Here is an 18,873-nt window from a genome sequence, read left to right on the forward strand (position 1 = left end):
CCCCAGGGGGGATGGCCACACCGCAATCCCTTCTCCTCCATTCTCCTCTCGGGATCTTGGGCACGCACGCACACGCGCCCGGCGTGAGTTTTAAGCCGCCGGGTCTGGGACACGAACCAAGGTCGACTACGTGGGAGTCCAGCGACATAGCCATTACGCTAACTGCTGGTTCCCCACAGTTGTTTCTTTTGAGAACAAGAGTCCCCCATCTGTGGCCTATTGAGGGCATCTCCTAGAGTATTAACTTCCTAACTTTCCAGCCTGCCTCACATATAGGCCAAAAGATAGCCATCAGGACAGAAGATCACAGGTGCTTGCAGAGGACACTTTTGGCATGTACTGATGTAGTGGGTGTTGAAGGGATGTTCTCAGGACCTAGCACCATCTGCCACAGTCCCTATCTCCATGACCTCCTACAAAGAGGTACCATAATCTCCAACATACATACGAGAAAACAGAGGCTCTCTGGTGCTAATGGCCCAAGTCATAAACTTGATGAGCGCCAAGAGCTGTCTGGTTATATTTGTTTCCTTTTTGGTTTTTGCCAATAGGGCATATGCATTCGCCAGAGAGATGGTGAAAGGGAAAATGAGAAATCATTCCCTGGGGGTATGGCCATGCTGCAATCCCTTCTCCATTCTCCTCCTGAGACTTGGGGCATGCACACATACACACCTAATGTGATTTTCAAACCACCAGGTCAGGAACTCAAACCATGGTAGGCCAGGCGGGATTCCAACACTTTAACTATTATGCCACCTGCTGGCCCTAAGAATTGTCTGTTTTGTTCACTCTTTATCCCCAGACCCTAGCACATAACAAGCCCTCGACAAATGTTTAAATAAAGGAATGTCATACAGGGAATATGAATTGGTTGAATTAGGACTTGACAAGATCTTCTATCCCAAACCCATGTTCCTTCCACTATACTAGTAAGAATATATCAGTGTCTGCAGCCAGTGATGTGAGTGGCTAGAAGGAAGTATCTGAAACAGGTGTTGAATGAATGACAAATAGACGGACAAATGAACACATCTAATCTGTACCTTTATGTTCCATGTTTCTCTCCCTTACTCAGAAGTCCCAGAAAGATACCAGGACCAGATGGAAGAGAAGTTCTGCCCTGTACTGCCCTGGAAAAGTAAATATTTGAATGAAAAATTCACACAGATGCTACTTCTACACAGGCCTCACCCTAGGTACCACAAGCCGTTGGTCAGGGGAAGCTGGCATCACAGTATGGCAAAGAGGCAAGGACATTTGATTGAGATCACAGACTTATTTGGCTCAGGCCTGGGTACCCAGAAAGGACCACATATAGTCATACTGCAGGGGACTGCTGGGATTGGGAAGTCAACTCTGGCCAGCCAAGTGAGGGGAGCCTGGGAGGAAGGCCAGCTGTATAGGGACCGCTTCCAGCACATCTTCTACTTCAGCTGCAGAGAGCTGGCCCAATCCAAGATGATGAGCCTCATTGATCTCCTAAGAAAAGAAACAGGTGTCCATCCAGTTACCATTGAACAGATTCTGTCTCAGCCAGGTCAACTGCTCCTCATCTTTGATGGTTTGGATGAGCCAAAATGGGTCTTGGAAGAGCAGAGTCCTGACCTCTGTCTGCCCTGGAGCCAACCACAGCCAGTGCAGGCACTGCTGGGCAGTCTGCTAAGGAGAACCATCCTTCCCGAGGTTTCCTTGCTAATCACAGTCCGGACCACAGTTCTACAGAAATTCAGTCTTTCTTTGAAGCGGCCACGTTGGGTGGAGGTCCTAGGATTCTCTGAGTCAAGCAGGAAGGATTATTTCTACAAGTATTTCACAGATGAGAGCCAAGCCATCAGAGCCTTGAGCTTGGTTGAATCAAACCCAGCACTCTTGACCCTGTGCCTCACGCCCTTGGTGTCCTGGATGGTTTGCACTTGCCTGAAGGAGCAGATGGAGCGGGGGGAAGAGCCCACAGTGACCTCCCAGACCACCACAGCTCTCTTTCTGCACTACATTTCCCAGGCTCTGTCAGCTCAATCCCTGGGAACCCAACTGAGGGGCATCTGCTCTCTGGCTACTGAGGGCATCCTCCAAGGAAAGACCCTGTTCAGTTCAGGAGATTTCCGGAAGCATGGGTTAGATGAGGTCATTGTCTTCACTTTTTTGAAGATGGGTGTTCTTCAAACTAACACTCTCTCTCTGAGCTACAGCTTCACTCACCTTTTCCAGGAGTTCTTTGCAGCAATGTCCTGTGCCTTGGGGGATAAAAAGAAGAGAAGCAAACAGCCTAACAACATCAGTATAAAGAAGTTTCTAAAAGTATGCAGAATGCATGACTGGTTTGGAGCACCAACCATGCGCTTCCTATTTGGCCTTTTAAGTGAACAGGGCATGAGAGAGATGGAGAACATTTTCCACTGCCAGCTATCTCAAAAGAGGAAGTGGGAGCTACTGCGATGGGCCCAGGAAGAGGCCAAGGTCCAGCACCCCTTCCTCCAGCTTTATTTATTGTTATTCTTCCATTTGATCAGAGACAGACAGAGAGACAGAGAATGAGAACATATGCCACCAGGTCCAGGTCTCTAATTGCAGTCAGCCATGTGGGAGTCCAGTGCCTCAACCACCATGCCACTTGCCAGCCCCCAAAATGCAGATTATTAGGCTCACTGAAAATCTGCAATTTTTTGTATGTTTGTTTATATCTTCCATGAGAGAGGGAAACAGAGACATATAGGAAAGCTCCTCCAACAGGGTCTTTATGCCATAATTCACCTGAGTCTCAGCCAGCTCAGATCATGGGCACATGTGTCCATATACTCAAGGAAGGCCTTGCAAAGCATTGTGATTTACCAGTGCACCACTGTCTGGCCCCCACTAGTGACTTCTAACTGCCCAACCTGACTGCCCTTCTCCTTTCACCTAAGAGCCTCTACAAGATCCAACTATATGACAGGGCCCTGCTTGCTACTGGAGAGGCCTGCTGTGGCCCTGCATTGTACTGCCTCTGTTCCTACCTCTGTGTTTAGGCCCTGATGTCTTTCCCCATCACTTCAGAATGCATGTATCTTCAAGGGAGTCTATTTTTCCTTGCAACTGACTTTTCCTTTGTGTCAAGGATGCCACTGTTGCCCCAGGCATTCAACCTGAACCGCACCCTCTGAGAGTGACAGACCAGCTTTCTTTAACAATCTTCCAGCCTCAACAACCAGGTTCCCTTCTCTCTGTGAAAGTATTAATCGTACAGTATTGGCATATTCCTATCTCTCCCTTTAGATGGCTCATTTCATAAATACTTACTAAGTACTAACGTCATGCTAAGTCCTACAGATCACAGCCTCGACAACCAGGTTCCCTTCTCTCTGTGAAAGTATTAATCGTACAGTATTGGCATATTTCTCTCTCTCCCTTTAGATGGCTCATTTCATAAATACTTATTAAGTACTAATTTTACACTAAGCCCTACAGATCACAGATTTTAAAAACTCTGTCACCTAATGGTTAGTGTAGCTGGATCCTACATGGCCAATTACATATTAACTCTTGGCCCTGATGGCTCAAAAACATGCTGGCCACATAGGCACATGTGCCCAAAATCTCAATGGGAAAGAGAAATGGAGAAGATACTAGTGCGACCATGTCCTACTAGGTTTTCTCTCTCTTCTTCTACCTCCCTCTCTCTCTCTTGGGTCTCTGTTTCTCTCTAGGCTGCCCATGTACTGGCAATTAATTTTTTTTTTTTGAAACACAAATCCTTTCCAAAGGATTTTATACATTCAATCACTGTATATCATTACAGCTTGCAAAATGAATTTTTCCCAGCATGAATACACTTTATATTAGTCCCGTTAAAGATATTATTATACACATTATCATCATGGATCATTTTCCATTTTTGTGTCCCTTAAATGTTTTGCTTTTCTTTTCTTCTTGATTCTCTTCCTCTCACCCTACTCTATTTCCTACCCTCCTCCCACACTGTCACTAGTATCCACATTGTTCTCCCTGCTTTATATCTTCTGATCTTTTTGTTTGGGCCATGGAGTGCAGACATTCAGTTTATATTAAGTGAGGACATACATTGTCTCTGTCTGGGGCATGGAGTGCAGACATTCGGTTTATATTAAGTGAGGACATACATTGTCTCTCTTTCATAATCTGGTTTGCTCCACTTTGCAGCAAATCTTCCATATTTGCCCACTTTCTGTCAAATGCCAGGGTCTTCTTAATTTTTTTGTCTGAGTAGTATCCCGTAGGGTAGCTTTTTAAATTCATTCATCTGTTTTTGGACATTTGGGTTGGTTCTATGCCTTAGCAATTGTGAATAATGCCACAATAAACATGAATGTGCAAGTACTTTTCTTAGTGTATTCCCATCCTTCAGGTAGATACCCAGGAGTGGAATTGCTGTATCATATGGTAGTTCTACTTATAGGTCCCTGAGGAACCTTCAAATTGTTCTCCACAGTAGCTGTACTAATTTACATTCCCACCGAGAATGTAGGAAAGTTCCCTTTCTCCACAGTCTGCCAGCACTTACCATTTTTTTTACTTTTTTAATCTTAGCCATTCTGACTGGGGTTAGATGGTATCTCACTGTGGTTTTGTTCACATTTCCCTTACAATAAGGGATGTTGAGCATTTTTTCATATGCTTTTTGGCTGTTCATATGTCTTCCTTAGAGAGTTGCCTTTTCAGCTCATTTCTCCATCTTTTAATTGGGTTGATTATGTTTTTTCGGGTAAGTTGTTTTAACTCCCTGTATATTCTGGTTATCAGTCCCTTATACGAGGCATAGTTTACAAATATATTCTCCCATTCCAAGGGTTGTAAATTCACTGTAATTATTGTTTCTTTTCCTGACTGGAAGCTTTTTCACCTGATGTAATCCCACTTGTCCATTTGAGGGATTATTGCCTGTACATTAGGGGCCTTATTTAAGAATTAATAAGTCTTTGCCTAACTCAATGTCTCTCAGAGTTTCTTCAGTATTTTCCACCAGGAGATTTATAGTTTGAGGCCTTAGGTTTAGATCTTTGATCCATTTTGAGTTGATTTTTGTTAATTGTGAGAGACAGGGACCCAGTTTCTTCTTTTTACAGATGGAGACCCAGTTTTTCCAGCACCACTTGCTAAAGAGATTTTCTTTTACCCACAAGATTGACTGGTACTCTTTGTCAAAAATCAGTTGGCTGTATATTTTGGGGTTTATTTCTGGGATCTATATTCTGTTCCATTAGTCCACATGCCTGTTTTTGTGCCAATATCATTAAGTATTGAGGTATATCCTTCTAGTCTTTTTTCTATGCATATTTACATGGAAAAGTTAAAACACACTGCACATTTTATTTTAGTCGGTTTTATTTTATTAATATATTAAGGCTTTTTTTCATGTTATTAAGTAGTCTCATGCCACACCATTTTAAATGACCCCATGATATTCCATAGGGAATGTGCCATGACTGATTTGACCATTCACTTATTCTTGTCTATGTTAGGCTGCTTCTATTAATAATTATTCATGTCTATAAATGCGAATATGTCTTAAAGAACCTGGTGTAGGTATTACAGGTGGCAGAGGCCTGACATGGGGACTTCAAAAGAGTTCTGAGCAGGCACAGAGATAGAGGCAAGATGGGGAGCAAAGAACCAAGGAAACCAGGCCACAGAGACTTTGAAATAAATGGGGAAAAAATAAAATAAAATTAAAAAATTTTTAATGGAGCCTGGAGAGAATTCTACGCAAAGGCAGAGGCCTCAGCTGCTAGTGGGAAAGGAAATTTTAAAAGCACTGAGTCAGTCACACAAGGCAGGCAGAACAGTAAGAAGGCCACTGTAAACAAACAAAAAAGTCCAGGAAGAAATAAAGACTGACCAACGGCTATAGGAACGAAAAGGAGAACCAACCAACCAACCAACCAACCAGAGATATTAAAGAAATAAAGGTGGCTATTTGGGCAATTCTGCATATTTGGTTCATAATTAAACACTGCGTATTTTGAATAAAAAGCTTTTAATTTTTCTTTCAGTCCTCCCAAATTGGATGGCAAACATTGATAGAAATGAAAAGTAAAAATTTATTATTCAAATTTCACAGAACTAAATAAATGTAAAAATAATTAAAATAATTAAGCTTTCAAATGACAGCATTTTGGGACTAGACCATAGTCTAGTGGTTAAGGGAACAAGATCCTACATGACTGATGATGATTCAAATCCCAGCCCCAGTGACTTGGAAAATGTATTGGCTCATGTGTGTATGTGCCCCAATTCCTGACAAGATGAAGAAATGGAGGAGAAAGGATTATGGCATGACCATGCCCTATTAAAAGAATGTTTTTTCCCTCTTTCTGTCTCTCTTTCTCTCTCTAATGAGTATTTGCATCCTCAGCAATTAAAAAAGGGGGGACTCGAATGATGGTTGTGGAATGTACTTGTTGCATTTGTTTCTGAAGTTGTTAAAGCTTAAAACTACATTAGGACTTTGGGATATTCTGTAATATCTTTTAATCTTCAGCAAAACTCTCCATAGCAGATGCTATTGTTGTCCTCTTTCTGTAGCTGAAAAGACTTGAGTGAGGCATAGAGATTTGGAACTCAGATGGAGTCACTTACCTGACTCCAGAACCTCTGCTCCTCACCTCGGCATGGCTCTGCAGACTTGAGGGGACAGATGATTTAACTCTAGGGACATACTGGGACCTATTAGGTGAAGTAGTTACTGGGGTGATTAAGTGGAGATTCTGGTAAGAAAATAGGAATCTTAGTCTGAAACTTGGGAAAATATATTGAGTTTTTGAAGCTCCAGAAGTAAATGAGATCCCTAACATAGTGTGTGTGAAACAAGGAAACTGAAATGTTCTGCAAATGTTCTCTCCTAAGACATTCTCCCTTTGCCATCTCACCTCTGTTGATCCTCTTTATGGTCCTGCTATCCTTGGAAGAGGATAAAATCTCATGCATGTCAACCTGGGTAGTAGTGTATGTGATCATATACTACATTACCATCACAAAGTCATCCTCCAAATCATCCAAGGCTCTGTTCCAACCTCTCATCCCCTCTTTTCCTTTCTGGTTCTGGAACTCCAGAATGACTGCACCAAAGAAATACAGGTATGTCGGGATCAGCAGTTAGCATAATGGCTATGTTGCTGGACTCACATGTAGTCAACCACGGTTTGCGTCCCGGACCCAGTGGCTTAAAACTCATGCCGGGTGCATGTGCATGCGTGCCCAAGATCCTGAGAGGAGAATGAAGGAGAAGGGATTGCGGTGTGTCCATCCCCCCTGGCGGGTGATTTCTCGCTTCCTGTCTCTCTGTCTCTCTCTGTCTGGCTGGCGAGTGCACACACCCTATAGCGAAAACTCTTAAAAAAAGAAAGAAAGAAAGAAAGAAAGAAAGAAAGAAAGAAAGAAAGAAAGAAAGAAAGAAAGACAGAGAAAGAAAGAAAGAAAGAAAGAAAGAAAGAAAGAAAGAAAGAAAGAAAGAAAGAAAGAAAGAAAGAAAGAAAGAAAGAAAGAAAGAAAGAAGAGTATGTCTGCATCAAAGGAAGAAAGGCTACCCAAATTACCAAGCTCCTCCTCTACATCATCCCTATGCTGGGCACTTCAGATTAAAAAGATGATAACTACCTGCCCCTGCCCTTAAAGAACTCCCTGGCTGAAGGAGAAATAGACACAAAATGAACACATCAGGATTCAGTGACAATAACACAGGTGTAGCGCACCACTGAGCAAAATTGGACCCACATGGAAAGGGCGCCTAGGTTTGGATCCTAGGCCAACCTGAACACACTGGGCATTCACTGTCATAGTACACCAAACAAACAAACAAACAAACAAGCAAGCAAGCAAGCAAGCAAAAAATAAAAAAAAAAATTTAATGGATAAAAAAAAAAACTATAAAAAATAAAAAAAAAAATTTAATGGATACACCAGTACACTATGGTAAGGTCTGTGTAATAAGGAGTCACACAGAAGGGGCACCTACCCAGGGTGGTAAGGGCACAAGGGCAAACAGGGAGGCTAGCCAGCCCTAGGGATAGTACTGCTTGTTACAACCTAGTACTCAAGGGAATAGAACACCATTATGTTGTACAGGACTGTGCTCCTCAGGCACACACACACACACACACACACACACACACACACAGATTACATCTCCCCTGTTCTTCTTTCCCTCTCTCAGGCTCATGCGGTTCCAAGTCACAGATGCCTGTTGGCAGATTCTCTTCTCCAATCTTGGGGACACCAGGAGCCTGAAGGAACTGGACCTAAGTGGAAACTTGCTGAGCTACTTTGCTGTGAAGACTCTTTGTGAGATGCTGAGATGCCCTTGCTGCCACCTGGAGACCTTGAGGTGAGTCTGGCAGAAATTCTGCTCTGAAGCTGGGATGGCAGGAGATCCAAGGCAGAGGCTGAGACTGTGATGATGGATTGATCTTTGTATTCACCGAATATTCACTGAATCCCTCTCTGGCCATGCACTGACAAGTGCCAGGGTTACTATGCACTGACAGGGGATGGATGAACTAATGATGAATTAAAAAAACACAGGCAGGATTCCTTTCCCACAGAGTTTTCAGAAGACTAGCATTCATCGAGGAACCATACTAACATATATAAAAGTAGGCCCACATAAGGGCCTTCCTTGAGGTTTTAAAGAGATTGGAAGAATACAGAGGATAAAATAATTGGAGAGGTGGAGGGACATTCCAAACAGAGGGAGTAGCATATATATATACGGACAAGATAGTCAAGAGATTGAAAGCAGACTGGTGTAGCTGAAAGGCAGAAAGCAAAAAGAAGAGATCAGCAGGAGAGCATGCAAGGCCTTGTAGGCCATGTTGGGATTTAGAGTCTTTTCCTAATGCAATGGGATTTTAAGTAACAAATTGAGAAGATCAGCATGTTTTTAAAATAGAAACAGGTTATATTTTTAAAATGGATTGGAAGGGTGCAAAAGTGGAGGTTGAGAAACCAGTCAGTAGAAAATTTGCAGTAGTTCCTATAAAGATGGTGATAAACTGGACTAAGGAAAATTATAGTTGCTTCAGTAAGACACAATAATACCTTGGACTATGACACTGGCAATGGAGATAAAAAGAAGTGGATGGATTCAAGAGACCTATAAAAGTAAAATCAACTGGATTCAGAACAAATTTTGGGAGAAAGTGAGAGAGAAAGATTGAGGATACTTTGGCACCTTCACCAAGATGGAGAATACCGAAAGAGAAGTGATTAGGGAATAGGATGTCATAAGTGTGATCTTGTGCTTGCTGGCTTCAAGTTTCTTTGAGGGCTCCCCATTTCAGAGACCAGAGTCTGTGTAAGTCTTTCCTCACCAACCTCAGCTTCCAGACTCTAAAAGCTAAGAAGGACAGGCAAATTTCAGGTCCTTTCAGGAGGCATCTACATCTGTCCCATTTCAAGGATCAGGGTCAGCCAAAACCTTTCTTCTCTAACCTCACCTCCCAGACCCAAAAAGTGAGAAAGGACAGGGTAATTGCAGATCCTTTCAGAAGGTATCTACATCTGAGGCTTGCCTCCACATTTCAGGGACCAGGGTCAGCCCAAGTCTTTCTTCTCTAACCTCACCTTCCAGACACAAAAAGTTAGACAGTCTCCACCCATGAAGTGTCTAGACAGGTCCAGGTGCACAGTAGCCAAACATGTGAATACTGGGAGGCTCAGAGAAATCCTTGACCCCCACTGAACCTGCTGCACAAAGGGAGAAATGTCTTCATAAATCTGAACTCAAATCTCCTTCTGTGGATACCATGTTGCAAAACACTGTAGAAGAGAGAGATTGGCACAAAAGTACCTATCTCACAGTAAAAGGAAATGAGCATATTAACAAGCAGGAAATCAGTTAAGACAGGTGAACAGAACTTAGCATCCAGGAAGGATGTGGGCTCCACAAAGCAGCCATCTGGGAAGTAGGCCCTCAGCTGTGAGATATGGCAGGTGGAAAGCACAGAGTCCTGTCTGCATGGGAAATCTGCCAGTTGGACCTCTGGCTTTCTTGGGCCATACTCTGAAGCTCAGGTTTGGGAGCAGAGAAAGAAATTGTCCATGGAGACACAAAACCAAGGACACTGTAAAATATGAACATTCTAAGTGCCCCTCCTCCTCTCACCAGTTGCAAGACCCAACTCTGGGCCCCAGAGTGGGTGGAAAAGTTAAGGCAGACATCTCCCCTTTCCATGGGCCTCTCATCCAAACCTTCAGCAGATGGCAGACACCAATCCCTTCCTGCAGAGTAATGCAAGGATGCACTACGTATCTGGATTAGCAGTGTGAGAGAAACTGGCCTGCACCAAAGCACCAATGTGCCATGACCTTTCCAGCCCAACGTAGGATAGCTACCACGATGTTCTACTCCAAGATGCCCCACTCTGACCCTCTCTATGCCTGTTGCAGGTCCCCACTAGGGATAGGAGATTACAAGAGTCACTGTGCTGAGGGGAAAGCTGAGTGGGGGGCCCATAATACCAGGAGGTAGAGAAGCCAGTGAATAAGAACTCTGCCTGTATAGGGAGGGAAGTAACAGGGGATGGGATCACATGAGTTGCTTTACTATTCTTTCAGACTTCCTTATAAAACACAAATTCAAAGATAAAATTAAGAAAGTCAAGATGGTGGCCATAGAACATTATTTAATCCAAATCATTGGCCCTTCTGACCATCTAGCCCTGTGCTACTGCCTCCTCCAGCATCTATTTTCTCAGAAAGTGGCAGCAACTTCAACCACTAAGGCTCAGGAGGAAGCTCATCCACACGTGGCCTGAGAAAGTGACTTCAGGGACCAGCAGTTAGCGTAATGGCTATGTCGCTGAACTCCCATGTAGTCGACTGTGGTTCGAGTCAGGGACTCGGTGGCTTAAACTCGCGCCAGGCGCGTGTGTGTGCGTGCCCAGGATCCTGAGAGAATGGAGAAGAAGGGATTGCGGTGTGGCCATCCCCCCTAGGGGGTGATTTCTCACTTTCTGTCTCTCTGTCTCTCTCTGTCTTTCTGGCGAGCACACGTGCCCTGTAGCAAAAACCTCTCCAAAAAAAAGAAATGACTTCAAGACTCCAGATGCAGCAAAAGTCTTACACCAGTGTGCAAGCACTTTTCAAGCCTCAATATGAGCCACATTTGCTGTTGTCCCACTGGTCAAAATAGGTCCCATGATGGCAAAACCCAGATTCTAGGGATAGAGAAATAGACTCTAGTTCTTGTTGGAAGGACGCTACCAAGGAGCATGGATGCAGAGGGGAAACTTTTGGCCATTTTCACAGTTCACCACCAAGGGTGATGATAATAGTACCAACTTGATGGAACTGTGTAAGGATTAATGAATAAAGTGCTTAAAGCAGTGTTTGTTAGTACTCTCCTGTCCAGGTGCATGAGCGTGCATGCCCAAAATCCTGACAAGATGGAGAAATGGAGAAGAGCTTGTAGCATGACCACCCCCATTGCGGGTGATTTCTCCCTCTTCTCTCACGATCTCTCTGTCTCTCTTTGGCCAGTTTACAAGCCCTCTGTCAATTGAAAAGAAAAGAAAAGAAAAAAGAAAAGAAAAAACAAAGAGAAAAATAAAAGAGAAAAGAAAAGGGGGGGGGAGGGAAGTCAGAAGAAAGGAAAAAGGATCCTGTAGACCAGTATAAGGACCTGAATTTTACTGAGTAATATGGAAAACATCAGGTGGGTTTGGTCAGATATATCCAAAAACTGACTTAATATTATTTGGGGTTTTTTTCTGTTTTTTTTTTTTCTTTGCTATAGGGCACATGCACTCTCCAGACAGACAGAGAGAGACAGAGAGACAGAAAGGGAGAAATCACTCCCCAGAGGGGATGGCCACACCGCAATCCCTTCTCTCTCATTCTCCTCTCGGGATCTTGGGCACGCACTCACATGCACCCAGTGTGAGTTTAAGCCACCGGGTCCGGGACTCAAACCGCGGTCGACTACGTGGGAGTCCAGCGACATAGCCATTATGCTAACTGCTAGTCCCAATATTATTTGTTTCTATTTCTGCCTCCCGAAACCCCAGGTATTTGGGGGACCTAGAGGAATTCCTACTGACCTCCACCTGGCCTGCAGCAGGTGGTTCAGTGAGTGCTCATGGGTGTTTGCTGAATCAACAGGTGAGTAAACCCAAGCCCATGGATATGTGTCTCCCACAGGTTGGCTGGCTGTGGCCTCACAGCTGAGTGCTGCAAAGACCTTGCCTTTGGGCTGAATACCAGCCAGACCCTGACTGAGCTGGAGGTGAGCTTCAACATGCTAACAGATGCCGGAGCCAAGCACCTTTGCCACGGATTGAGACAGCCGAGCTGCAAGCTACAGAGAATACAGTAATTGCTCCATTTCAATAGACTTTGTGGGATGGGCATAGGGAGGTGGAAGGAGCTGCCTACTACCACGGGGAAGATTGAAGGAAGGGGTACTGCAGAGGCTCAGGAGTAAGCTCATCCACACCTGGCCTGTGGAGTGGCCTCAGGGTTCCAAATGAAACAGAAGCCCGTTCCAGTGTGCAAACACTTCTCAAGCCCAGATTAAGTCATCTTTCCTCTAAACCCATTGGTTAAAGTGGGTCCCAAGATGGCCAAGCCCAGATTCTAGGAATAAAGAAAGAGAATCTAAGGACCAGCAGTTGGTGTAATGGCTATGTCGCTGGACTCCCATGTAGTTGACCGCAGTTTGAGTCCCAGACCTGGTGCCTTAAACTCACACTGGGTGCATGTGCATACATGCCCAAGATCCCGAGAGGAGAATGGAGGAGAAGAAATTTCAGCATGGTCATCCCCCCTGGGGGTGATTTCTCACTTTCTGTCTCTGTATTTCTGGTGAGTGCACATGCCCTATAGCAAAAACCTCGAAAGAAAGAAAGAAAGAAAGAAAGAGAGAGAGAGAGAATCTAAATCTTGATCATGTAAGGGCACCATCAAGGGACATGGATGCAAAGTGGGATTAAGGGGAGAATGTGTGGCCATTTTCACAGTTCACCACACGGAGTGGCAAAAATAGTACCAATTTGATAGAAACTGTGTGAGGATTAATGGGTAAAATGCTCAGAAAAGTATTTGCTATTATTCTCCTCTCACCAGCTGTGGCCTGCCTAGGAATAGGGCTTGGCCTAGGAATCGGTTATGAAGAGCTGAACTCACTGGTGTGGTCTGTACTGAATTCAGTCTTTTACTTCTCTCTTCACCAGAAAGGACAGAGCCATGCCTTCTACCATATAGAAACAAGAGTGGCTTGTTCATCTCTCCCTGTTTGCCCTGGTCCCCCTCCCCTGGTACGCAAAGTTGTAAACGTGTACACATGGGCATGCGCACACACACTCTGTTCACCCCCTCATAGTCCTGAGACATCCTCATTCTCTCCTCTAGCCCTACCTTGCTCTTCCTTCCTTTTTCCCAAGGCCAAACCTCTCCCCTTCTCAGGGCCATCGTCTGTTTCCCCACCCAGTAACCTTTTTTTTTTGGAGAGGTTTTTGTTTGTTTGTTTGTTTTTTGTTACAGGGCGCATGTGCTCTCCAGACAGACAGACAGAAAACGAGAAATCACCCCCCAGGGGGGATGGCCATGCCGCAATCCCTTCTCCTCCATTCTCCTCTTGGGATCTTGGGCACGCACGCACAAGCGCCCTGCGTGAGTTTAAGCCACTGGGTCCGGGACTCGAACTGCGGTTGACTACATGGGAGTCCAGCGACATAGCCATTACACCAACTGCTGGTCCCCCCCACCCAGTAATCTTGACGAAGAAGTTGATGGGGCAGAGGGACAGGAAAGGGAGCCACCTGGGACACATTTCCAATATCAGGGGCCAGTGATCCTGAAAGGAGAGAAACTCTGTCACACCTATAATGCTAAATCCTCTCTACAGCTATGATGACAAAATTGAGTCTCAGAGAGGTTACTTGATTTCCAAGGTCACCTATCGAGAAAGCAGGTAGCACCAGGATTAGAATCTGGGTCTGATGTCAAAGCCTGGTTTTCCAGTTTCCCAGCTGCTACTCTTAGCCAAGCACCTATAAGTGCTACGAGACATGCTGCCAGCTTGGTCTGCAGATGACATTCTGAGTGTGCTGCTGGGAGATGAGCAGTCCCGCTGTGAAAGCCAACGTGATAGAAGCAGAATGAGACCCCAAAGGCAGAGGATCCCCTGACTGGAAACCCTCAGAGAAAGCCTACACATGTACGAAAGCACATACACTGCCCTTTGCATAAATGATAGCACATCACAAACACAGCCCTGGACCTTGCTTCATTATTTAAAGTATATCCTGGAGATGGCCCCACAAAGTGGTTTCATTGTTTTGTTGGCAGCATGGAACTTCAATACAGGGATTTACCATCAGTGTTTTCATTAGTGCCATTTATGGGCATCTGGATTATTTCCAGTCTTGGCCACTATAAATAGTGCTGCAGCTTACATCCTGATGTTAAGCCTGAGACAATGAGCATCCTAAGACAGTATATTACCTGTAGCCTAAATTCCAAGAAGTAGAATTATTGGGTAAAAGGTATGTGAATTGCAAATTTTCTCTCAAAAAAAGTTGTACAAGTTGTACTAATTGGGCCAGCCCTATTGCCTAGTGGCTAAGAGAACTGTGTCCCACATGACAGAGCAGTGCAAGTATCAATTCTGGTGGCCTGAGAAACACACCAGCACAAGTGTGGGCATGCCCAGGGTCCTGACAGGATGGAAAGATGGAGGAAAAGGGATTATGGCATGATCATGTCCCATTGTGAGGGGGAGAAGGTTCTTTGTCTCCCTTTCCCTCTCATGCTCTGCCCCTCTCTGGTGAGTGCACACACCTTCTGGCTATGAAAGAAAGAAAGAAAGAAAGAAGAAAGAAAGAAAGAAAGAAAGAAAGAAAGAAAGAAAGAAAGAAAGAAAGAAAGAAAGAAAGAAAGAAAGAAAGAAAGAAAGAAAGAAAGAAAGGAAGGAAGGAAGGAAGGAAGGGAGGAAGGAAGGGAAGGAAGAAAGAAGGAAGGAAGAAAGAGAGAGAGAGAGAGAGAAAGAGAGAAAGAAAGAGAGAAAAGGAAAGGAAAGGAAAGGAAAGGAAAGGAAAGGAAAGAAAGGAAAGAAAGAAAAGAAAGAAAAGAAAGAAAAGAAAGAAAAGAAAGAAAGAAAGGAAGAAAGGAAGGAAAGAAAAGTAAGCAAATAAAAAGATTGTACTAATCAAGGAGTACATTGCTTACTAAGATTAAGTGGGTCCCAATTAACCTCCTTCTTTCTCTCTCAGGCCCACAATAGGCCAAGCTACCCTGACCTTTCCACAGGGCCAGCTCTCCACCTAGATAAGCCACGTCAGGCCAAGAGCCCAGCACTGCTCAGCACAACACCTGGGGGACAACCATGGCCCTGTCCTGGGACAGCACATATTCCAGACCTTCATATGTCGTGGAGAACACCGGTCCTCAACTCCAGCTGAAGCCACTACACTCCTCCTCCACTTTTGCTTTATTGGGAACTCACTCATTTCTCTCTTGGCCTATAATACTGAAACCTGCCAAGGCATTCTAAGGTTGACACCTCTGGTGTTTACAGTGCCAATGTGGTTAATGGTTAGAGCCAGGTAGATTATTTGGACTAGGTTGAGATGGCATGTGGGCAGGATTCATACGAGTCTCACTGGGAGTGAGAAAGAAGGGCTGCCTACATCCTGAAAGATGCTTGGCTGCAAGAGAAAAATTAAAATCTCCCTGCTTAATGCAAGCCAAGAAAGGTTTATCTTCCACTAATGTCATCCCAGGACCCTCAAGTAGCCATAGCTACTAAAAAGAGACCAGACCCCAGTTACCCAGAGGAGCAAGCTCTCAGGACAATGACTGTAGCCTGTGTTCATCTCTCCTGTAGGCTGGTCAGCTGTGGCCTCACGTCCAGCTGCTGCCAGAACCTAGCTACTGTGCTCAGTGCCAACCCCAACCTGACTGAGATGGACCTGCTTCACAACTGCCTGGGTGACCTCGGTGTGGGGCTGCTCAGTGAGGGGCTGAAACATCCTGCCTGCCAACTCACACTCCTATGGTAAGGCCCTGGGGTCCCTTCTGGGCAGAGGGCAAGGATGGGTAGGGTGGTAGGTGGCAGGGGATTGGACAAGGGAAGGAAAAAGTATGAATAAGTCCATAATCAGCCCAGGTTCCTTACCAATTCTACTCCTTTCTCATGCTGCATGATTGGAACAAGTCACTGTCTTCTCTAAGATTCAGTTTCTTCATCTGTGTAATGAGAATATCGTGTCCACCTCACGGACTGTAATGAAATAAAGTATGGAAAACCAAGGGCAGTGCTGGGAAATAGCCATGATCAAATTATAACTATAGTGAAGCTGTATGTTCTAAGAGGACTCCAAGGTTCCCTTCTTCACTCTGGGGCAGTGCTGTGTTTATTCATTCATTCATTAACACACCGTATTCTGGGGTCAGAAGATGGCATAATGGTTACGTCACTGGACTCCCACGTAGTTGACCCCAGTTTGAGTTTCAGACCCAGTGGCTTAAAATTCACCACAGGCACATGTGTGTGCGTGCCCAAAATCCTAAGAGGAGCATGGAGGAGAAGGGACTGTGGCATGGCCATCCCCCCTGGGAGGTAATTTCTCACTTTCTATCTCTCTCTGTCTCTCAGATGAGCACACACACCCTATAGCAAAAACCTCTCTAAAACAACAACACCATATGCCTCCATGGGTGAGAAACTGGGCTAAGTCATGGAGAAGACAACACTGAAGAGACAGACGCAGGCTCTGTCCTCCTGAAGATTGCACTCTGGGGGAACCAGCAGTTAGCGTAATGGCTATGTCGCTGGACTCCCACGTAGTCGACCGCGGTTCGTGTCCCAGACCCGGTGGCTTAAAACTCACGCCGGGCGCGTGTGCGTGCGTGCCCAAGATCCCGGGAGGAGAATGGAGGAGAAGGGATTGCGGCGTGACCATCCCCCCTGGGGGGTGATTTCTCGCTTTCTGTCTGTATGTCTCTCTCTGTCTGTCTGGCGAGCGCACGCGCCCTATAGTGAAAAGAAAAAAAAAACTCTCAAAAAAAAAAGATTGCACTCTGGTAGGAAAGACATAGATGTTGGTCACATATTAACACACGAATATGTACTTAGGTGCTCCTTAAGTGTTGTGAAGGACAAGCACAGGGTATTATGTGGGTGTAATGTCAGGGAAGGATGAAATTAGACTGAAGGGCCAGGGAGGGCCTCTCTTAGGAAGTGACATCAGACTGTGGCCTGAAGGATAAATAGGCACTGGCCAGGACACACTGGGAGAGCAGTCCAGGCCAAGGAGAGTGTGGGAAGGCCCTGGAGCAGGAAGGGCCCTGTGAGGCTGGCATGGACTACCCACAGACCTCATTCCCCATCCTGTAGGGTCTGAAGATCATGTCTCTCATTGAGTGTCCACCCCCACACCATCTCTGGGTCACTTCTTTGCTCTGCCTCTCTGAATTCAATCTCATGGGCTGTTTCTGGCTAAATGCTTTCCTACGGCTCCTGGCCACGGCCCCACAAATCAGAGAACTGACCGAGCCTCTTTGCCACATCCAGCACCCACCAGTCCTACTCTGTGGCTCTGACTGGCTCCCAAACCAAGCAGGTCTGGGAAACTTGGGCCCTGGGCTTTTCTCAGCCAAGTCTCCAACTTTTAATCCCCGAACTAAGGGGAATAAACAGTCTACTCTTGGGTCTTCAGCAGCTGAAATGCTTTTTACACCAAGACTACTCTGTCCTAGGGCCTGGCACCTTCACAGCTCTCCCAGCCCACTCCCTACCAAGTTGGGTTTTGTTAGTTTAGTTTTTTTTCTTTTATAGCCAAAGGGTATGTATGCTTGCCAGAGAAAGTACCCCCAATGGGGCATGGTAATGCCACAATCACTTTTCCTCCATTTCTCCATCCCATCAGGATTTGGGGTACACAAGTACACCTGTGAGTATGTTTTTGAAAATATGGGGGCCAGGATTCAAGCCATGGTCTACCATGTGGGATCCAGCTTCCAATGCACAATGTTTAACCACTGTACTGCTGAGCCAGACTAAGAACATTTTTAACTCTTAGTATCTCTCCTCTGTTGGAGACCATACCCAGAGCACGGCTTCTGTGGGCAGATCTGGATTCAGGCTTCCACTCAACAGGGCCTGGTCAAACCTTGGCCCTCCAAGGAGTGTGGCTCACTAAAGTCTTTTGAAAGTTTCTGCCTCCTTCCTTCATAAAACCCCTGGACTTAGCAGAGAAGGACTGCCTTCTACTTTGAGGGCTCCATCCTCTCCCCAGGGGAAGAACAGCTCTGATAGCAATTACAGGTGAGGAAGATACGACCCTTCACAGGGTGCAGGATGGTTTAGTCCATGTTAGAGACTGAGGATGCAGAGGTCCAGAGAAGACAGTAATGATCCCAAATCCCATGGAAACTCTAAAACGTAAAGTCAGTGAGAAAGGAATCAGCTCTCTTTTTTCTAGAACTTCTAGCCTCTAGGAAGGAAATCTCAGGCCCCATGCACGAGGTGGTAATTTTAAGGTCATAGGGCAGGCTATTCTGTGACTATGAGGCTCTGCCCAGATTCCCACCAGAATGAAGAAATACCCCTGAGAACCACCTCACCCAAGGCCATGCCCACCCCTGGACCAGCCTGCATCCAGTGACTGACAAATGAAGGGGTATAATGGGTCAAACTCAAGCCAGCCTGATGGCCTAGTGGTTAAGGAAGCTGGATTACACAAGGTTGACCATGGGGTTCAAATCCTGGCCCCAGTGTCTTGAAAAACATGCCAAGTGTGTATGCGTTTGTGCCCAAACTCCTAATAGGATGGAAAACAAATGGTAGCATGATTATGATTATATATATATAGAATATATGCATTCATATATATATATATATATAATATACACACTCTT

The 18,873-nt window shown here is 45.2% G+C and overlaps 1 protein-coding gene across 1 annotated transcript in view; it reads left to right on the plus strand.

Annotated features, from left to right (window-relative positions):
• LOC102483893 (NACHT, LRR and PYD domains-containing protein 1) overlaps positions 1 to 18,873 on the plus strand; it is a gene marked incomplete at its 3' end in the record, with an annotated part of 41,330 nt that overhangs the window by 5,724 nt on the left and 16,733 nt on the right. Inside the window, exons 5-8 of the mRNA XM_027766983.1 lie at positions 1,082 to 2,480; positions 8,168 to 8,338; positions 12,154 to 12,324; positions 15,839 to 16,009. Coding sequence (XP_027622784.1) covers positions 1,082 to 2,480; positions 8,168 to 8,338; positions 12,154 to 12,324; positions 15,839 to 16,009 — 1,912 coding nt within the window. The remainder of the gene's footprint in view (positions 1 to 1,081; positions 2,481 to 8,167; positions 8,339 to 12,153; positions 12,325 to 15,838; positions 16,010 to 18,873) is intronic.

This window comes from Tupaia chinensis, unplaced genomic scaffold (assembly GCF_000334495.1).
Source record: "Tupaia chinensis unplaced genomic scaffold, TupChi_1.0 Scaffold143814_1, whole genome shotgun sequence".
In the NCBI taxonomy this organism is placed as follows: Eukaryota; Metazoa; Chordata; class Mammalia; order Scandentia; family Tupaiidae; genus Tupaia; species Tupaia belangeri.